The 14,541-nt window shown below is 36.0% G+C and overlaps 1 protein-coding gene across 3 annotated transcripts in view; it reads right to left on the bottom strand.

The window, feature by feature from the left end:
• The window catches only part of GABRA4 (gamma-aminobutyric acid type A receptor subunit alpha4), a 101,756-nt gene that overhangs the window by 62,629 nt on the left and 24,586 nt on the right, over positions 1-14,541 (bottom strand). For 2 of the 3 annotated variants that reach the window (XM_004390621.1, XM_004390620.1), the window contains exons 3-7: positions 13,010-13,077; positions 11,550-11,770; positions 11,373-11,455; positions 8,083-8,226; positions 6,553-6,705 (exon numbers count right to left, since the gene is read on the bottom strand). In XM_004390621.1, the coding sequence (XP_004390678.1) occupies positions 6,553-6,705; positions 8,083-8,226; positions 11,373-11,455; positions 11,550-11,770; positions 13,010-13,077 (669 nt within the window). The remainder of the gene's footprint in view (positions 1-6,552; positions 6,706-8,082; positions 8,227-11,372; positions 11,456-11,549; positions 11,771-13,009; positions 13,078-14,541) is intronic. The other variant, XM_004390622.1, reaches the window with a different exon arrangement.

Genomic DNA, 14,541 nt, shown 5'->3' with positions numbered 1-14,541 from the left:
ATTAAAGGATGGTTTGATAAGAATCTTCTAGGCCAAGGACAAACCTCAGGATACTGTAGGCTGAGAAGACCCCTCCCTTTCTCTTTCCTATCTTTTTAATGATCTCTTGCTTTCTGCATGTGTGATGTCCTTGATATCATCCAATAACTTCGGTCTTCTGTCATTAGTGTACAATGCGTCAAATCTGTTCTTGAGATGGTTTCTAAATTCAGGTGGAATGTACTCAAGGTCTACTTTGCTTCTCATGGACTTTTTCTAATTTTCTTCAGCTTCAACTTGGATTTGCATATGAGCAATTGATAGTCTGTTCTGCAGTCAGTCCCTGGCCTTGTTCTGACTGATGAGATTGAGCTTTTCCATCGTCTCTTTCCACAGTTGTACTAAGATTTGATTCCTGTGTGTTCTGTCCACCGAGGTTCACGTGTATAGTTGCCATTTATGCTATTGAAAAAAGGTATTTGCAATGAAGAAGTAGTTGGTCTTGCAAAATTCTATCATGCGATCTCAAGCATTGTTTCTATCACCAAGGCCATATTTTCCAACTACTGGTCCTTCTTCTTTGTTTCCAACTTTCAAATTCCAATCATCAGTAATTATCAATGCATCTTGATTGCTGTTTGATCAGTTTCAGACTGCAGAAGTTGGTAAAAATCTTCAATGTCTTCATCTTTGGTGTTAGTGCTTGGTGTGTAAATTTGAATAATAGTTGTATTAACTGGTTTTCCTTGTAGGGTATGGATATTATCCTATCACTGACAGCATTGTACTTCAGGATAGACCTTGAAATATTCTTTTTGACGATGAATGCGACACTGTTCCTCTTCAAGTTGTCATTTCTGGCATAGTAGACCATATAATTGTCTGATTCAAAATGGCCAATACCAGTCCATTTCTGCTTATTAATGCCTAGGATATTGATGTCTATATCTACGTCATTTTTGAGGATTTCCAATTTTCCTAGATTCATACTTCATACATTTCATGTTCCTATTACTAATGGATGTTTGCAGCTGTTTCTTCTCATTTTGAGTCGTGCCACATCAGCAAATGAGGGTCCCGAAAGCTTGACTCTATCCACATCGTTAAGGTTGACTCTCCTTTGAGGAGGTAGCTCTTCCCTAGTCATATTTTGAGTGCTTTCCATCCTGAGAGGCTCATCTTCTGACTCTATATCAGACAATGTTCCACTGTTATTCATAAGGTTTTCACTGGCTAATTCTTTTCAGAAGTAGAATACCAAGTCCTTCTTCCTAGTCTGTCTTAGTCTGGAAGCTCATTTGAAACCTGCCCACCATGGGTAACCCTGCTGGTACTTGAATACTGGTGGCATAGCTTCCAGCATCACAGCAACATGCAAGCCCCCACAGTATGACAAACTGACAGACACATGGGGTTAAGTATATAGACATGTATATGCCTATGAAAATGCAATATTGTGAATTTATCATACTTCAGTTCCAAAAGAGACCTTAGAACTTTTAGGACTCTATCTTGAATCTCAGAAAAATGGCACCATTCCCATTCTGGTTGTGAGATGTATGAATAAAAGCCAAATTAACTGAAAAATTTTAGCTACAAATTTTGAAGATAAATTAAAGTTTTTCTCTTATTCATAGAATTTAAGTTAAATAGGCTGATTATTAATAATGTTATTAGGAATTATGACACTATTCTACAACTTTCTTAGATATATGATAATTGTTTGTTCTAATATTATAGAAATTATTCTCAAAGCACTTGAGAATAAAATATGAACCACCACCACCAGCTGCTGTCAAGTTGATGCCAAGTCATGGTGACCTAAGTGTTACAGAGCAGAATTGTGTTCCATAAGGTTTTCAATGGCTATGACCTTTTAGAAGTGGATCAGCTGGACTTTTTTCTGGGGCACCTCTGGGTTGATTTGAACTGCCAGCCTTTTCATTAGTAGTCTAGTGCTTACCTGTTTGCACTACCCAGGGATTTCCAAAATATTAACAGTATAGTCTAAATAAGAATGCTACTCAGAACTAAGAAAATTCTACAGAAGCCATAATGCGATAATTTAAAAGGAACTCTAAACTCATAAATATAAGTAACTTAATACTCTCCATGTTGCTTTGAACATTTTTTTTTTTGTAATAGAAAGATTTATCCTGAGGACCAGAAGTAGTGGTCTTCATCTTCTCCTACTGTCATATAAAAAAAGAGAAAATCTCTTATTAATCCCGGGTAAGTAGAATATCAGTGCAATCATTGAGCCAAGAATGCAAAAGTTACTTTTCAAGGCAAACAATTCAAGGTTAAGGGGGGTAAATCACCAGGTTTGAAAAGACATTAAATGATGTATAGACAGCAGTAAATGACTGGATACCTGGTAGCTTTCCATTTCTCTTTCATTGTTTTGTATCAGCTTGAATTTAAAGTTCGTGGAATAGCCCTCCAGATACTATGGTTCCAACTGTTGAAAATTAGGAAAGTAGCTTGCTTGAACAATTGGCTGAAAGTGTTTGAAATTTGCCATTTTTTCAGACATTGAAAAGTTCTTTCTGCCTGGTATTCAAATTTGAAGAAAAGCACTAGCATGACAGGGGTGTGATTTTTATACATAGTTTTAGGTAGAGCATTTGGTTAAATGCACACCAACAGAATATCAAGCAGATGCTAAGATTTGAAGATAAGTAAGTATCCATGCTTCCTCTGCATCTAGGAAGGCAGTACATCTGTGGTAAATTCATAAATAGCTTAGCCGGCATCTACTCTAAAAAATTTCAATAACCACAGAATTTTTTTTACATGTTTAAGTATTAATTCCAGTACCTACATGTAGAATGCTGAATAGGCACCATATTGGCTTGCCGAGGATCTGGGAGAGGGCATGTAAGAGTACGCTAAGACTGTACACAGGAGTGAATTTTTGGCTGGCCAATCCCGGAAAATGAAATAGCAATGACTTAGATATGCCAGCTGGCGTTTACTCACATTTAATGTTTTACTATGTTGTAGTAATTAGAAGACTTGGAGGCATACAGCTTTGGAAATAGAGGACTTTGGAGAAAATTTAGCACACTGTACTTTTTTTCTTTTTCTTTTTTTTGCATAGTATTTAGTGACAACTATTACCTAGCAACTTCTCTCCTTGTAAGTGAAGAAGGGAGAGTTAGTAAAGAAAAAAAGTAGCCCAGAACTAAGTTTTATCTAAATTCCATATGAAATAGATCGCTAATTCCTCCAATATACTAAAACTTAACTTCCTTTGGAAAGTCCCCTCCGAGAGCTTCTAGTGTTCTCAGTGAACAGACTACTAATTAACCATTCTGATACATCTTTGAAGACTTAATTACTAGGCATTATTTCCCTGGTCAATCACAACCAACATCCTGGCATATGGGCACAAAACTGGGGCAAATGTCACATTCCAAATGGAAAAAGGTGCCCGTAAAGTATCTTTAGCACATATCCATACAGTCTCACTCAGCAGCTCTGAAATTCTCCACAAGTCCTCACATCCTCACAACCGCTGTGAGGACAGAATGGCAGAGTAGAAATGATACAGAACTTGTCTTGAGTCTACCACTAACAAGTATGAGACTTCACACAAGTTTCTTAATCTCTCTAAGACATTTTCCTTATCTATAAAAATTAACAATCTCTACCTTGCTGAGTTATCGTGGAGACTGAGTAAGATGAAGCCTATCACTTTTTGGCTAATCTTATTATTACTGGTATTACCAGTATCATTACTACCAGCTGCTGTCTTGTTGACCCCGATTCATGGTGACTGAGCAGGACTGTGATCCATAGGGTCTTCAATGGCTGAGGTTTCAGAAGTAGATTGCCAGCCCTTTCTTCTGAGGAGCCTCTGGGAAGATTCAAACTTCCAAACTATTGGTCAGCAGCCAAGTGCATTAACCTTTTGCACCTCCCAGGACTCCATCATTACTAAATGCTACTTAATTTCTTTACATCATTCTATTTGGATAGGAAGTTCTGGGTAGGGGCAGTTGTCATCAGTGCTACCACTCCTCACACCACTGGAAATTCATATTATTTGGCGACGAGGGATAGAATAGTGACTGCCAGTTTGGAAATCAATCAGGAACATATTCAAAAGTTATTAACAATAACAATAAAATACACAGGACATTCACATTATAATACCAAACAGTAATTCTCAAATGGGATGGTGTTTGTGGAATGCTATAATAGTAAATAACACTTAAATAGTATTTACTATGTGACAGGCATTGTTCCAAGTGCTTTATCCAAATTAACTCATTTAATCCTCATAGCAACCATATGAGGTAGGTACAACCATTCATCCTGTTGTTACTAATGAGGAAACTGCGGCAGAAATAACTCACTGAAGATCCACAGTTAGTAAGTGGTAGGCCCCTGGGGGTAAAACCTAGGCTGGCAGGCTCCAGTGTCTGTACTTGTAACACAATAACTTCTTCATCAGAGGTAACTATGATGGGTTAGTATTCGCTGTTCTAGAAGTTCTTCAGGACTGTAGCAAAAAGACAATAATATGTGTACCTTTTTTTTTTTTTTTTTTTAAAGCATAATAGAAATATAAGTGCTTTTTATTGTTAATGATGATCATTTCTAAAATATTGATATTATTTGTAGTGGGAAAAGTTAAGGAACTTTGATCTGGTGCTGTCTCAGCAGTACTTCCTGCCCAGCTGTCTCAGCAGGTACTTCCTGCCCACTCAAGTCACACTTGAACAAGTGTGAAAGGATCCAAGGATTAGTGTGAGCACTAAATGAGATACTGAGCATCAAGATCTTAGTGGAGCATCTGGTAGTAGATAGATATATAGTTTCTTTAAAAACAATTATAAAACAAGAAATCAAGTCAGAACAAAATAAATCTCTCCCTTGTGAGAGAAGTATGGGGGAAGAAGTGCCCCATATACCTTATAACAAGTTATTTACATAACTCTTTAAATAGATCTTTAAATCCTCACTAGTCTATGAGGAAGAAGTCCTGGTGGTGCAATGGTAAAGCACTCAGCTGCTAACCAAAAGGTCAGTGGTTCGAACCCACCAGCAGCTCCACGGGACAAAAGATTTGGTGATCTGCCTCTGTAAAGATTACAGCCTAGGAAACCCTAAGGTGCAGTTGTATTCTGTCGTATAGGGTTGCTATGAGTCAGAATCGACTCAACGACATTCAACAAGTATATGAGGTATAGATTTATCAACACAATTTTATCAATGGAAAAAATAGCAGATTCAGGTTTTAAACCCTAACCTGTTGGACTCCAAATCTGAGGTTTGTTTTCTTATACAATATCCCACCTATTTTTAATAGCTAAACTTTACTAAACACTGGCAATGTGTAGTTATTCTTTAATTAAATCTTCACAAATCTATGAAATAGATAGTACATACTCACTGACTGCCTTCCTAAGAATCACATCCTGCCTCCAGCATTGACCCTTCTTTAAGAGTTTCCACAATGTGATTCCAACACCTTCTTTGTTGAACCTAAGATTAAGAGAAGGGTCTATGGAAGAAATACTCCCACACTCAGCTCCACTGTGGCCACACTCAGCTCCACTGTGGCCACATTCAGCTTCACTGTGGACACTAGGACATTGCTGTATATTAGTAGTTACTAAAAAAGCAGATAGGTAGGATGAGAGGCATCAGAATTTTAGAAAAGCTCCCACTACCCGTAGTCCCTTCTCACCAGCATTGCTTCAGTGGTTATGAGGTAAGACATAGTATAACATGGCTTTGATCCTACCAGTTAGAAAAGCAAAGAGAAATAGGCATCTCTTGCGAGGACTACTTCCACTCCGTAGCAATTCTTATCATTTCCCTTCTTATCCTACCACTGAATGTTTTTGATACTCACAATGACCTAGAGAAAGAATTCTGATATTAAATTAAATATCACTGTAACTAATTTTACTATTTATAACTGTGACTAATATGTAAAGACATACAATTATAAAAATGTAGAACTCATGTATTTTGGGCTTCAGACGGTTTAGAATACCATATATATAGGGAACCACTATAAAAATAAAAAGAAATATGTAGAATATAACACTGAGCTAATAAACTAAGCATGTAATACCTTCCAATTCAATGCATTTAAACTATTTGCATTTTTTCCTCTTCATTACAAGCCAAATTATTCTGAGGCTTTCATATTCGTTCAGCCATGACTTTTGTTTTATTTTAAGCTCCCAGTGCATTTCATTTTAACACCTAGTTATAATTTTAATTCAATTACACAGCATTAAGCTAAGAGACCAAGAATATCACCAAAAGTGAAATTATATCCAGAGTCACACTTGGTCCTCATATGCCTAATTGTCAACAAGGGAAATTTGATGGAACCTCAGAGGAAAGAATGAACTGCCCTTATCCTCCCAGACCTTATTACTTTGTATTGGCTAGGTAAAAATGAAAGCTTATATGATTCCTTATGCAATATGGCCTGATAGATTGCTATGTAAGGCTTTCTTAGAAACAAATTCTAAGAACTGTTCCAATGAATCATGATCAAAATGTAACGTGGATAAAAACGCCCAACGGATGAATTGCCATTACCAAATACAGTCCTAGCTGGAACTGATTCCTTATTTATCCAGAATGAAACTTGAGAAAGAATCACTGTCATAATGCATGGGATGTACGTCTGAATCATAAAATAACCCATCTTCCGTCTGAGGTGGAAATAAACCGTCATAACAATATATTCACCTACAAATAAAACATGAGAAAAATGTGTTATTGGTTCTGCAGGGAAATTTTCAATAGCTTCATAATCATATATTTCAGACTAAAAATCAGTATTCGAGGCAAGGAAATTATCTTCTGTACATAGCAACTGAAACATTGAGAAGTATGTAGTTTCCTACCTAGGAGGGAAAATGATACCAAACATCATTATGCAGAAAAACACCTTCTACGTAGTGACTTAGCAATCTAAGAAATTGGGCTACAACTTTTTAAAAAATTCTTGCAGTGCCTTTTTACTTTGAAAGTCTAATATTGCTAAAGCAATTAGCCTTCATTTTCACCATTTTTTGAGAGTAGAATTTAAATCTTACTTTAGGAAAACTCAGTAGAAAATATGGGAACACACAAACACATTAGCTTAGGGAAAGACTGACTTTTAGAGAAGAGCTATATTTCTAAACGTTACACATATGAAGAAAAATACAAACAGACATGTATAACATAAAGGAATGTATCCTGAGTTCAAGGATGTTTATTGGCATTTGGACCAAATACCTAAAAAGCTAGTAAGTGAAACATACCCAAAGATTTCTGGTAGTGTTGATAAGATATTTTAAAGTTACATCTGAAAGGGATGTATTAAGAAAGTTATTTAGGAAGCAGCAGCCTTATTCACAGACTGAACCCAAGGTTCAGACATCTTAAATCCTCCCAGGTGTGTTTTCAATCCTACTTGCAAATCAGAACACGAACATCATTGATTCAAAATATATTTTTTCCTGGTGATATGTGTATGTAAGGAACATATTTAGAATAAAAAATAAACAGCAGATTTTTCCCATTAAATATGATAAAAAAAAACTAAATACTATGTTTCTATTCACATCCCATTTGCAAATACAGAACAAGAATCATCAATAATAATCATCCATCAAATCTTCGACAACTTTAATGTATACCCTTAATATACTCTGCAATTAAGCTTTAGATTTTGCCTTTGCTTTTGAAAAAAGTAGAAGGGAACTATGAAATTAGGTAAGATAAAAAACTATTTTGGGAAAGCACACACATACATACATACACACACACACACACACACACACACACACACACTAGTGTTAAAAAATCAGTGGTGGAAATTCCTGCCTCTCAACTTCTGTGTTGAAAATAGTTTTAATATATTTGATTACTGACTTTTGTTTCACATCTCACCAACTCACAATTCATTTTAAATTAAAATAAGATTATAATTATAAAGAAATCCAGAATTGTGATTTATGCACCAACTCTATTTTTGGAAACTTCTTGTGGTTCCCCTGAAAACACTGGATATTTCAATGAAAAAGCTAGGACAAAACTATCGCTAATATGTATTGACTTAATTGTTAAACATCTCACCCGTAATAGATTTGATAGTTTCACTTGATACTGTTTGCCCAATCAAGTCATACTGAACTAAGCTGGAAGACTCCTTTGGAACTTCTACTGATTTCTCAGGACCTTTTGTCCAGGTATAGATCATCTCACTCTTTGGATATGCATCTGAAAGAAATCACAGAATAAGGTTAAAGTCAGTGCTCCCTTTTCATCAGCACTTCGTGTCAACACTTAAGAATATTCCACAAGTTCAAGAAAGATGGAATAAATGAAAATAATGATCATTATGATTTAGTCAAACACGTTTAAGACTTAGAAAACTGTAGAGATTAAATAAATAGCCTTGCAACTTGACAGTATTTCTTTTTTTGTGCCAAAGAATTGGAGGAAGGAAGACTAAAAACAAGGCAACTAAAATGCTACACATGCGTGCGTACACTTGGAAACGTCTCTGTACTAACAGGATAAGCTACTGAAAAGCAGAACTATTAAACCCCTCCAAAAGTACTGTCAAACTGCTACTTCTTTCATTTCTAACTCATTTCCACTGCTTGACCAATAATGACTTCTTCCATCCTAATGCAGCTCCGCCATTTAGAAATATAACAGAAGCTGCCTATAATAATACAACAAAAACAAATCCTAGTGTTGGAAGAGCACTCCAGGGGTTACCTATTCCAGGCTGTGCCTCTGGGCAATACTCACACTGGGAACCATTCAGCAATGACAACTGGCTATGCTGTTTGTAAAGCCCTCCAGGGAATATAATTACACAACCAGTTCCACTACCTTTAAACTCTTACAATCAGGACATTTTCCCTTCCATCTTCAACAAATCCCTCCCAGAGGCAATTTAAGCCCATTTTCTATTATTCGCTGTTCAGTGGAAATGGAGACCAGCTGCTTGCTTACCAGTCTACCCAGAATAGACAGCTTGGCTCACACACAAATCAGTTCAAAAGAACCAAAATGAATTGTGTACCACTTCCTGTAAACTTTCCTAAAATGGCTCAAGCACAGTAGGTCCTTGGCAGAATTGTTTTATCCTAGAGAAAGCATCAATATCTACAGAGAATGTCTTTATAAGTGACCTTGCAAAACAAACTATGAAGCTAGTGTTATCATTTAGCAATACAGTTATGTTCAGTGTTTACTTCCAGAAGTATATTCACACTTTGTCATACGTTTAAAGTTCCTGTATGCTGTGTTCCTGCCATGATATTTTAAATCAGGTAACTTTCTCTTGGCTAGAATAACCTCTTTCTTCCCTGGTTTTTCTCATTGTGACATAGTTAAATGGTGTTTTTCTCTTTCCACAGTAATTAGAATGCTTATTTACTGAGTAGTATGTGCCTCTCTTTTTAATTCCCAATCCCAAAACATCAGCTTCCAAGGTGTGATTTCTTTATTTTATACAAAACCTCATTAAGCATCTACTATGTTCATGCCACTATGAGAGCACCATATGTGAGAACTAGATGGGGGTGGGTAGTGGGAAGGATTTTCTCTAGCTAAAACTACCTGGAAGTTTAAATTATTACAGCACAAATGGATGGTAATCAGGGCTTCACACTGGTTCAGTCATTGCTGATGAAGTGAAACCAGAATTTTTCCAGTTTGGGAGATCCAGAACAATAACCTGAATGGGAAAAATTATGGGTCAAAGCCCTGGAATGGACACCTAGGAAGAGGCATAGTGAGCCCTTTCAGGAGTCTGATGAGTGAGATTGGATTATTGGCAGGACTGTGGAGAGTGACACACATTCAAAGCTGCACAGTCGGCCACCATCTTTGATCAGGCCACCACTGTTTCTGACTCTGCTCAAAATCCGAAGGATAAGAGATTTGGTTGCTATGCAATGCATATGCTGGTGCCCTTGTTTTCTAACAGGGAGATTAGGTTTCTAGCAGGGATTCAATTTGTAATTCTTCCCATTCCAGTTATCATTCCAGTTCACCTAAATTTTAAAACTTCGAGTCTGTTCTGGTTTTGCTTCTTCAGCCATGACTGAACCAGGAAGAACCAGTTCGAAGACCTGATTTTAATTCATTCCTAGTGAAAATACACTTTTACTCTTTTTGTCTATGTGTCTTTCTGTTTTTATCTCCTCTCTTCTTAAATTACTGGTCAGAAAGCAAATGACTCTTTCTAGCTTCTAGTTAGCCCACTGAATATTGTGATTACTACAGGTTATAAAAAGAACGATGACTGCCAATTCTCATTAAGTTAAGTAATGAGCAATGATAACAGCAGTCCACAGTTTCAAAATCAGTGCGACTAAGAGTCTGAAGCAATAGTAAAAGCCATCATCTATTTTTGCTAAATTCTAACTGCACTGAATGTTTGAGGCAGACATTAGAAGAGGTAATCACATTTTGATGCCATCTCAGAGAAGGAAGCTTGGGGAAAAAAAATCCCATATTCTTTCCCATCCATTCATTTCATCGTTTTGTCTTCATCTCCACAAAATATTCCAGATCCATCTATTTCATGCCATCTCCTTTACTATCATCCTAATCTAAGCCACCTCCATCTTTGCCTGAACCAACACAACAGCCTTCAATCTCCTCTCTGTTCCCACTCTAGCCTCTCTACAAACCATTCTCCATTGAAAAGCTAGTGTGATATTGGGACATGTCAATCAAAGCGTGCCACACTCCTTTGTAAAACCTTCCAATGGTTTCCCATAGCATTTAGGATAAAATCCAAACTCCTTAATGTGGTCTATAAGGCACTATGCGATCTGGCTCTGCCCACATCTCAGACCACATCTCCTACTATGCTTTTGCCATGCTCCAGCCACTTTTACACTAATAATGCTGCTTTTGTTATATTATCTATGTCATGCAAGCAAGCCCTGAACCTTCTCTGGCCTTTTTTCAAGACTGCCATAAAGGACTCTGCTGACAATCACCCATAGCTGTCAAGTCAATTCCAACTCATAGCAACCCTATAAAATAGGAACTGTTAAATTTAGAAAACAAAAACCTTTTACATTTGCTATGTTACAGCAAACACTAACATGTAGAGTTCAGAGATCCCTAAATTTTACTGCTGATCACCAATCTATTCATTATTATGAGTCAATCTAACTAGACTATATGTAGAAATAATTTGTTTTTGGGGAGAAAGGGGCTGTTTTTACTTCCTTATCTTAAAATATTAGTTAATAAACAATCTTCTAAAAACCAAACCTTGGACAGTTGCTGTCATTGACAATGATAAATGTTAGGTTATGAAAAATCACTTACATATATAAATATCAGCTTGTATGAGGTGATCATAAATTCTGAAAACATTTTTAACTTACAACTCCCAAATTTCAAAGGACATGCATGACCATCCATGGGGAAATTCACCAATCTCATGGGACACTCCGCACTTATGGTGAGTCTATGATGGAAAAATGCAATTAAACAAAATCAGCCCTTTCTTAAAAATAGTTCTATAGATCCTTTAAAATGGAAGGACGGAAGGAAGGGATTACCTCATTGTGTATAAAATAGTGCCATTTCTCATAATTCTAAAAAGCTTATTTGGAGCTGTCATATTATGTGAGACAGATTTCTTTCCATTCCTGAAGAAAGTATCAGGGGTCCATACTTTTGTTACCATCATATTATTCAATCGCAAAATTTCAATGGGACCATCATATTTTAGTCTTTTGTCAATCCATGTCTGCCTGAAGAAGACATCCATTGTGTATTCCTAGGGAAAGGAGTTTGTGGCATATTCAAATCACGATGACTACACATAAATGTGCACATAAAATGCACTAAATTCTGCCTTCGTTCTCACTCATAAAAAGACTACCCCCAATAAAAATAAAATTAATAGGAGCGGAACTTATTTTACATCAATGGAGTAGAAAGATTCTCAGCAATTAAAGCATGTTATGTCCATCTTGATACCTTAATCTACTACATTTGTTAGATAAATAAATTACCATACATATTAGTCATTTAAGAATAATTACTTTAATTTAATAAAACTGCCAACAGCAGGTAATTACAGTTGTCCTCTAATTCAGGCCAGGTAGCAAAATGAGTTAATGTGTAACAAATATCATTGCATAATTAATCATAAAATAGAAGACATTTCTCTAAGACAAAATAAAATATGTAAAAGAACAGAGAAATTTTATGTTTACAAACTTTATTAAATTTAGTCAAATAACTCAAGGATTTCAAACCACTAGATAGATGCTTAGGGTCAAGGAAAAAAAATAGCTTCTTTTAATGTCATGTAAACTAAATATATTTAGTATATGAGAGCGGAGCCCTGGTGGCACAGTGGTTAAGAGCTCGGCTGCTAACCAAAAGGTTGGCAGTTCAAATCCACCATCTGCTCCTTGGAAACCTTACGGGGTAGTTATACTCTGTCCTATAGGGTCACTATGGGTCAGAACCAACTTGACGGCACCTAACAACAACAACATATGAGAGCAAAATTGAATGGATGAATTTATCCTCATTGCTTGGTATTCTAAGCTCTTTGAACATGAGAGAGATGGAAGGAGAAAGACAGTGAGAGAGAGGGAATGTGATTAATTGGGCCAATATGAAATGTTAAAATGCAAGTCTCTTAGGACTAGAATTTAGTTTCATACCCATACTAATTACAGTCTCTAATTTTCTCTTCCTCAATAGTTTTCTCAGGGTAAAAAAAAAAAAAAAAACCTACACGCATGATTGTGCTATGGGGGCTACTAATAAGAAAGTTCTTTACTGGGAATGACTACAAACCAAAAAATACTCCAGGGTTAGAGCTGAAATGCAAATTAAATGTCTTACTTCTTAGAAAACTTTTGATTTAATTAGGCTATTATTATTTAATTAGGCTATTTCTAGTTTTGTATGATTGACAACAAAATAAATATTAATTGCCTCCTTTTCTGCAGGTTTTCTTCAAACCTTAAAAGTTACATTAAATTTCCCAAATACCTACCATTTCAACATCAGAAACAGGTCCAAAGCTGGTAACATATATGTCAGTTTTGACTTCTGTAACAGGACCTAGTAGGTATGAAGTAAATAAGTGTGAAAAAATAATTACCAATTTTACAGGCTAGGTGGATGAGATAATTAAAGAGTAAATACAGATGTGATATATCATGTTTTTACAAGCATTTTATATTTCAGTGAGATAATGTATCTCTACAAAAAAAAAAAAAAATGTAGACAAAGAATAGCAAAAGCCGGGAACACTGTTTACTTACAGTCAAAAAGAAACCCCAGTTACTTACCAGGAACCTTGTTTTTTCAAAGATATATCACCCCTAGGCACTGTTAAAACAGACAATGCAGAGACACAAAAGCTTTTAGCCTTTGAAGGTTTTTATAGTCTATCATCTGATTGAATTTTAGTAAAGAAGTTATCTGTTAAAAAGAGGGAAGGTAGCCATAGGAACGAAGAGAAAAACCATAATGGCTGTGAGGAATGCATCTTTGGACAGCTGAGTATACTGGTAAATAACTTAAGCACAAAAATGATTCCCGTCACCTTTAACATAGGTAGACCACCCACTGGTGATTGGGATCAAAGTCAAGCTCTCCTATAATTAGACCTATTCATGTTCTCCAACTTACTAGCTGTTGATATTGGGCAAGTTACTTAGCCTCTCAATAGTATTAATAATACCTACCTAGCAAGACTGTTGATAGTGTCATCTGAGACACTGAACAAAGAGACTCGCTCATGAAAGACTCACTAAATGTTAGTTTTCCTCTGCTTCCAATAATGGTCACTACTGAAATTCTTTCCTGTGTTTAAACAAGGCTGGTTCATCAACAAGTGTATCGCTGCGTTTGGCAGAAGAAAAAGGTGGGAGTACCATAACAATGTTACTAGCACAGATTTCAGACACAGGAATAGTCCCATACTCTGGGTTTCACATGATGGTTAAATTCAGGAATTCTGGAGTTAGCTCAAATCTGACTCAAACATTCTCTAGTTATATGACTTTGATTAAGTCACTTATCCTCATCTGTAAAGGTTTTAAGGAGTATTAACTGAGGTAATATATGTAAACTACTTGTCCCAATTGCAAAAACATAATGTGTTCCATAATGGTAGTAGTTATTATTATGTATAATGTAGCATTTTATTACTAATAAAAATTTAAAATTGTTTCCCTCTTGAACATTATTTTCTTGAATGAATGATGTATAAGAGTACATGGCCAGGGGCTAGATGCTTCACATGAAAAGAATAATATCTGTTGTCAAGGTGGAATATGTCCCTTGGATACTGGTTGGGTGATTAGGTTTATGTCAAAAAGGGCAAAGTACATTTTATATAGCTTAATGTCCTAGGTCTAAAGTTATTCCTCATAAAAATAAATCAGAACATTTCTTACTGTAAAGGATGAAGACTGAGCCAGACAAAGAAAGATAGTTAAGGGAGAATGAGAATTCTTTCTTGAAGAAGTATCTTTTGGAAGTAGAGTGAGAGAAAAAGTACAGATCAGCAGCGCTATT

Source organism: Trichechus manatus, unplaced genomic scaffold (assembly GCF_000243295.1).
Source record: "Trichechus manatus latirostris isolate Lorelei unplaced genomic scaffold, TriManLat1.0 scaffold00310, whole genome shotgun sequence".
In the NCBI taxonomy this organism is placed as follows: domain Eukaryota; kingdom Metazoa; phylum Chordata; class Mammalia; order Sirenia; family Trichechidae; genus Trichechus; species Trichechus manatus.
Note: the sequence above shows the minus strand (reverse complement) of the source record. Positions and strands in the feature narration are given on the sequence as shown.